The sequence below is a fragment of the Populus euphratica genome, unplaced genomic scaffold (genome assembly GCF_000495115.2).
Source record: "Populus euphratica unplaced genomic scaffold, PopEup_1.0 scaffold255.1, whole genome shotgun sequence".
NCBI classification, from domain to species: Eukaryota; Viridiplantae; Streptophyta; class Magnoliopsida; order Malpighiales; family Salicaceae; genus Populus; species Populus euphratica.
The window spans coordinates 160,701-168,374 of record NW_011500141.1 but is presented as its reverse complement, the minus strand read 5'-3'; the positions used below and the strand labels follow the sequence as shown (position 1 = coordinate 168,374).

Below are 7,674 nucleotides of genomic sequence, written 5' to 3'. Positions count from 1 at the left end.
ATAATACTAGAGACCCTAAAAAAACCATAAAGTAGTCCATTAGAAACTCAATTTTATAAATACTCTGGAAGATTTTTTTTAACGTGGAATAAATTCCCTTCCTTCTACTTTCATTACAAACTTCAGCAATAGAAATTCGAGTAGTTGATAAGCTGGTTGGAGCCGGGTTCAAGTAATGGACAAGTAGAGGTTAGGACGAGGAGCCAAGGTTCCTGGGAATTGGTGCTGGCCACTGGGTTAACAAGATCGGTTCACTTCCAAACCAGGTTAATTATGACATTATTATAGACTCGTGATTACATACTATTTAAATAATATTTGAAAGTATGGTAACATGATTTTTAAAGTATTATCTGATTGAAAATATATTATAATAGTATTTTTTTAATTTATATTTGATATCATTCAAAAATATCAAAAAAATTAATTTAAAAATAGAGTTAAACAACAATACCAAATAATATAAATTCTTAATTAATAAAATATAAAAAGAACCGCCTTCAAGTATCAATCATAATGAAACCCAATTTGTCGTTTTTTCAAAACCAAAAATCTACGAAACAAAATCGTTTTAAAAAATTCACCTGAGGCTTCGGTTAAAATTGATTTAGATTGGATCATGCGCCTAACAGTGTAAACCATCAAGTATCAATCATGATGAATTGTGACTTTTTAAGAAATACATATAAATGAGTAGCTTGAACTTCAATAGGATGGAGAAAATGAAAGGAAATAAAAAAATAATTATATTTTAAGACTAATCAAAACTCCAATAATAATATATTTAATTAAAATAAATTAAATAAAAATAAAAAAATTGTCAATTGTGACTGAAGTGTACCTCGTTCATCATCCAAATATAACGGGACTCACTCGCCTTTCTCCTAAATTGTGCTGTTTGCTAAAATCTATTTTAAATGTTGCTAATATTATTTATTTTTTAAAAAAGCTCGACCTTATATTATTTATTATTTATTTTTTTAAAAAAGCTCGACCTCGATCAGGTATCTCACGCTAGCTCCGAGCTGCTAGCCTATCAGCGTAGTGGGTACTTCGGATGCTAACAAATTGCCAGGTAATAAAGGACTCGCGTTATCGACTCTCGTTTTGACATGATTTTGATGAGATCAGATTTTCGAAGGACGATGGTGCAGATCAGATTCGACAAATGGATCTCCTAACATTTTGTTTCTTATAGGAGGCTTTACCGAGGCTCTAATCTTGTAGGGTTAAGCAGGGAGAGGGTAGAGTAGATGCAACCAGCCAGGAGCAGAAACAGTTAAATGTGTCTGTGCATTTATGAAGAAACAATCCTCGATAACGCTGAATCGAAATCATTTGTGAAGGGGCGAAAGAGATGGACCCCTACTTCCTCCGATCTTTATTTTAATTTCTAGGAAGGTTTTTTTTTTTTAAGGATAAAGAAACAATAAAATCCCACAAAGTTTGTCTTCCATGATAGTTAAACCCAATTCATTATAAATTTAATGAGCTATTACATGCTGATCAATTTTTTTTTTTTAAAGTACAAAACAATGTCCATCTGAATTTTTCAAAGATTAATGAATTTTTTATTAACTTGATATCAATCTATTTTTTTTTAATTACAACCCAATCAAAATCAGGTCCGAATCAACCAACTGATCGGAACTGATTAATAACCCTGCTATCTTGTAAGCTATAATTGTTGTGTTTTAATCACCAGCTTCTTTGGACAACCTTGTTTAATTAAGAGGCTAATCATGGTATCTGGCGTACATTTCTCATCTCTAATAATAATAATAATAATAATAAAAAGAATTATGCATTGGAAATGCATGCGATCACAGAGGTTCAGAGTAAAAAGAATTATGCATTGGAAATGCATGCAATCACTCTCGAGACAATGCAAGAAGGAAATGGACGCTGCACTTTATAGAACTGGGCTCCATCACAAGAAATGGAGAAGAAGTAAATCTGACTTGAAAATGGAGATTGCAGCCCATCAAAGTAGAATGCTAAAAGCATTCATCACTGATGTGCATGAAAACAAACCCAAAAGCCCAAGTTGTCTTAGGGTTCTCCTTGCTATCATGGGTTTCTGGTCCAAGGCTAATATTTAACTTGGATTAACTTGAAATACTGTTTAGTTGGAACTTCATGTCTTGATTTTTCCACACTAGCCCATTTACTATGATTCGGCCGAACTTAATAGCTCTTTGATCACCGGCTAATATTTTAACAACAATGATATCATCCCCTTGTTAAAAATCATTCACTAAGAAATATAAAAAACTTATTAAAGGTAAATTACTCGTCATTTCCCTATGCAAATTACTCAATCGTGGTATTATATCCAACACGGAAAAAATATATATTTTTAGATAAATTCTAATACAAAAAATCCAAAGACTAGAAAATCATTAATTTTGATAATGATTTACAAGGGTTTCTCCAACACCTATCCTTGAAAGCAAATGGTTAATGCAAATGAAATGTTTTAATTTTCATAACCAATAGTATTAAATCATGTATTAAAAATTTCACTCATTTATGAAAATAAAATATGTATTTATATAATTTAAAGCATAAAAACTATATTAAAAAACAATAACTCAAAACCACCAAAAATCCACGCGCAATGACCCACAAAAAAAAAAAAAATCCCCTTGCTAGAAAAATACCCATCCAAACACAGCTCTCCACCGACGTCCAGATCATCCAGTTTAACCGCGAAAACAATAACGGCAATAACAATATCTGTCACACGCGGAGAGGGACAGGTCTGTCATTTCCAAAAGCAGCGGCTGCACCGCCATTAAAACCAGATAGATCCCTCTCTCCAGGGATCGAACCAAAACTAGACAATGGGTTCACTTCCACCGTTCCTAGACCTCCCTGCGCCAGATGCCAAGTTCCAGCAAATTGACCAAACCACCCTTCTCGACCTCTTCAAATCCCAACAAAACCACCTCAACTACTTCTTCCAAAACCTAAATCTCTCCCAAGCCTTAACCTTCTCCCAAACCCTTCTCAACTGTAACGGCACTATCTTTTTCTCCGGCGTTGGCAAGTCTGGCTTCGTCGCCAATAAAATCTCCCAAACCCTAATATCTCTCGGCATTCGCGCCGGTTATCTCTCCCCTGTTGACGCACTCCATGGCGACATCGGGGCCCTCTCCTCCTCCGATATCCTCGTCCTCTTCAGCAAATCTGGGAACACCGAGGAGTTGCTCCGTCTTGTTCCGTGTGCCAAGGCGAAAGGTGCGTATTTGGTGTCGGTGACGTCCGTTGAAGGCAATGCGCTCACGGCGGTTTGTGATATGAATGTGCATTTGCCTTTGGAGAGGGAATTGTGTCCATTTGATTTGGCTCCTGTGACTTCCACAGCGATCCAGATGGTTTTTGGGGATACCGTCGCGATTGCGTTGATGGGAGCGAGGAATTTGAGTAAGGAAGAGTATGCCGCTAATCATCCTGCTGGAAGGATCGGCAAGAGCTTGATTTTCAAGGTCTCTCTTTTTTCTTTAAAATATTAATAATCGATGTTTGATTGCTTTTACTTATTGTTTTTCTGTCCTTTTTATTTGGGCATTTAATTAAACTAGAATTACAATTAGGATTTCCATAATTGAATCATAATTAGTAGATCTATGTTTATAGGTTAAGGATGTGATGAAGAAGCAAAATGAGCTTCCAATCTGTAAGGAAGGAGACTTAATAATGGATCAGCTAGTGGAGTTAACGAGTAAAGGATGCGGCTGCCTGCTTGTTATAGATGAGGATAGTCACCTGATCGGAACGTTTACAGATGGTGATCTACGGCGCACTCTCAAGGTTAGTGGGGAAGGCATCTTTAAGCTTACAGTAGGAGAAATGTGCAACAGGTAATATGAAAGAAAATAATGGATTTGGTGTTCTCCTTATTTCTCTTTTTTCATCTAATGTTGTGAATTATGGATTGAGGCTGGCTTGAGATTTTGGTAAAATTGCATTTATCTCAGCGCATGGCTGGCTTGAGATTTTGGTAAAATTGCATGTATCTCAGCGCATTGTGTGTGTTTTCTCAGGAACCCAAGAACAATTGGTCCAGATGCAATGGGGGTGGAAGCCATGAAGAAGATGGAATCACCACCATCCCCTGTACAATTTCTGCCTGTTATCAAGGATGATAATATCTTGATTGGCATTGTTACCCTGCACGGATTAGTTTCAGCTGGCCTTTGATAGAAATTGGGACTTTATTTTTCTGATGTTGTTCATGGTTTTTTCTTTCTTTTTTCCTTTCCGTGATTCTTTTTAGTATTAAAAAACTGGAATACACCTATGAGCCAGGGTTCTCTTGTATTATTATATCATCATTGTTTCAAAAAATAATGGATTCGATGTGTTTGTTCTCTATAGTGATATTGGATATTCCCCATGTCTTGGCCAGTGTGATGGTGACATAACCATGGCAACCACTCCCGAGAGGGAAGCTAGATTTCTCTCAATGCAGGATACTCAAGAAACTCGTACGAAAAGAGAAGGTGAAAACACATAACGAGGCTTCCCTCGGAAAGTCACGTATCTGTCGAAACTGGAGGCCTGGCTTTCCAAAGGTAGCTTTTTTTTTTTTTGGATAGGCAGGAGATGCGTCCAATAGTCCTGCCAGGGAATCTTGTGCCCCGATTTAAGACAGTGGGCTGTTCCTTAATGTTGAAGTTTGAACCCGCTCAAGTTGCGTACTTCATGGATTAGATAAACAGCCATCCTGACCACCGCACAGTGGTACCTCCAAAGTTTAGGGGAGCTGCTCTCTGCACTTCCGCTATCTTTTTATTGTTATAAACTGATAAAATTGTCTCTCTGAAAGAACCCTCTCCTTACTCTCCCTCGACTCTCTTCTTGCTCATAACCAGTACTTAGAATCCACCAGCTTTAAATCATTTTATTAAGAATTCTGCTTTCACTACCACAATAATAATGCTCTTCCTTTTTTTTTTTCTTATATATATATATATATATATATATATATATCATAGCTCGCGCTCATGATGTTTCTCCACCGTGACCTTGAGACCTCATGACCCAATTGGACTTATCCTACCAAGAAACCTATACCTATATCATCATTCACCGGTGATCCCACCAACCAAGATACTCTCCTTCCTCGAGCGGGGTTCATTTCAACTGTCCTCTCCCCGGGTCTGAAGTAGCTGTGGGGGAGGCGCGATTGATTAGGGACCAGTTTTTATTTTTGTATTTCTTTCTTTTTAAAATAGCTTAGCTTTCCTATCGGTGAAGATTTCACTCGTGAAAATCTTGTTAAATTGACTCTAGGGATGCTGCGTTTAGAAATTGCTTTGAGTGAAATTGGAAAAGCAAAGAGACTGAGGTGCGAGATTGTTTTCTGGGGCTTTTCTACAGAGACAAGTATAGAGAGTTAGGCGTGAGGTTTGTTTTCGAGGGACAGTTTTGTTAATTCATAGCAATCAAAGGATAGTGGGAATGTGGTTACAAAGTGGAAAGTATGTGGATATCAGCTCCCAAAGTTCAGCTCCGGCAAACACCTTGGGGAAGACGGGAACCCAAGCTTTCAGGCTAGACTAACGAGCACCTGAACCACGACCCTCCAACATTCTGCTGTGACAAGCTAGTTAATTTACTAGAATCCAATCAAATGATTTTCTCACTTATGATGCCTAAGCAAAGCATGTAATCCAGTTTACTACAGAATGCCCAAGAGCTTACCGGCACGCCACTGCTAGCTTCAAGTCGCTTTCATTTTTTTGGCATCCTGGGACACCATTAATACATTATTTCAGACAATCACAATCAATACGTGTCGTTATCCAATATACTTTTCTTGTGAAGATGAACTTGCACCATGCATCTGCCCAAAAAGAAGCCAGCTTTGGAGGAGAAAAATGGTTTTGAGGGTCCTCCATTACGTCTTTACCAATATTTAGATTGTCAGAAGTCTAATCCGAAGACTAATTGTCATAACGAAAATGTGCAGTTGCCTGTCATTCTAGGAGTATCTTCCTTCCTCATGTATGACATGCCATTTTTTCTTGTCACGGTACACACTAATTCATAACTTAATTTTAAAAATATATTTTGACCTCGATGTTTTGAAAAAGTTGCATGCTCCAGTGCGGAGAGACGAATCATAATCAGCCCGGTTCAAGATTTTATCTGATTTAAATGTTGGATGTGAGCTTACCGAATTAACTTAAATCAATTTACAAATAGCATATTTAGATAAAAATTAAAAAAAAAGTCATTAATTGAATCATTTTCAGATTTGTTTGAGTCAATTGGTAGACCAAGTTAGACTAGATCAATCTTCAAACCATTTCAAAATAAAACGTGACCAAACCAAAATCTAGATTGATTTGCAAGCCAAATTCAGCTTAATAACTATTTAACAAACATGAACACGAGGATAAAAGAACACCATAAAAGGGGCAGACAAAGAAGAAGAATGAGCAAATCTACATGGGATATTGATTCCAACCTGACTACTTCTAAGAGAATTGTAAGTTACCAACGTAAACATTATGTCTTTTAAGAGTAGTCCAATATCTTATAGTGCACCCCACTCATTTAGGTGAATAATTCAAGGATGTTTTGTGATTTAACATCGTATAAGTTTTTTTTACATTTGAATTTATCCCGATATTAATACTTTCTAAGACAAAACCTAAAAGCACTGCAAATATTACGATGGAATATTTGGGACCTGAAACTACCTCACAAATATATTGTTTACACTAAAAACAGATAGAGTGAAGAATTATGCTCAATGTTTTTCTATCTTCTTTTAATATGTATTGTAATTGATGATTGACGTCTAATTACATTATGACCTTTGAGTTAGCATGCTTTAATTCTTACATGTGTCAAACCATAAAGGTAAATTTAGTATATTTTTCATCTTTTATATTATGTGTGAAAGTTGATGCAGTTTTGTTTCTAAAGCCTTGTTTGTATGTTGGAAAGTATTTTCATGGAAAGCATTTTCCTTAGTTTTTTACATTTTGATATATTGTTGGAAATTGATCTATGAAATTTATTTTCCAAACAAAGAAAAACATAAGCTTTATATGAAGAAAAATATTTTCTAGTTTAAAAGATTGGAAAACAATTTCCACAAAGGATATAATACTTTAAAATATAATATTATTAGCAAATAATAAATCACTAATATATCTATATAGGACATAATATATTAGGATTTACTAATGTACAATATAACAATATATTAATTTGATAAATTAGTCCGTGTAATATTTTAATTTAGACAATTTACTTTTCACAAATCCACTTTTTATGAAAATCATATTAAAAAATATACTTTGTATACATACCTCTGTATATTTTCAAACACAATCTTGAAATCCAAGCTTAATGTTGCTGATGTCAAATTTTGGATTGATAGAATATAACCCATTAAAAAAAATTATTAACCATTGTCTTTAAAATTGGTTATATGTAAAAGAAATTCACTTACCCATGTTAAATGGTAATTAGCCAATACATAATCCATTAAACCAATCTAATATTCATCAAGTAATCGCACCTTAAACCTAAGTGACTTGACAAGTTAAAACTCTAATGAAATCTAATCAATGTTTTATTTTCCTTCCAAAATTATGTCATTTTAATTTTCTTAAATTCTCCAAAATGATGCCTTTTTAGACAAAAAAA

General features: G+C 35.2%; 1 protein-coding gene across 1 annotated transcript; it reads left to right on the top strand.

Annotated features, from left to right (window-relative positions):
* Window positions 1-2,628: 2,628 nt before the first annotated feature.
* Window positions 2,629-4,395, top strand: LOC105110644 (probable arabinose 5-phosphate isomerase). The gene is made up of 3 exons (XM_011005740.1): window positions 2,629-3,491; window positions 3,643-3,866; window positions 4,050-4,395. The coding sequence occupies exons 1-3, from the start codon at window positions 2,847-2,849 to the stop codon at window positions 4,204-4,206; spliced, it is 1,026 nt and encodes a 341-aa protein (XP_011004042.1). The 5' UTR covers window positions 2,629-2,846; the 3' UTR covers window positions 4,207-4,395.
* The last annotated feature ends 3,279 nt before the right edge of the window (window positions 4,396-7,674 follow it).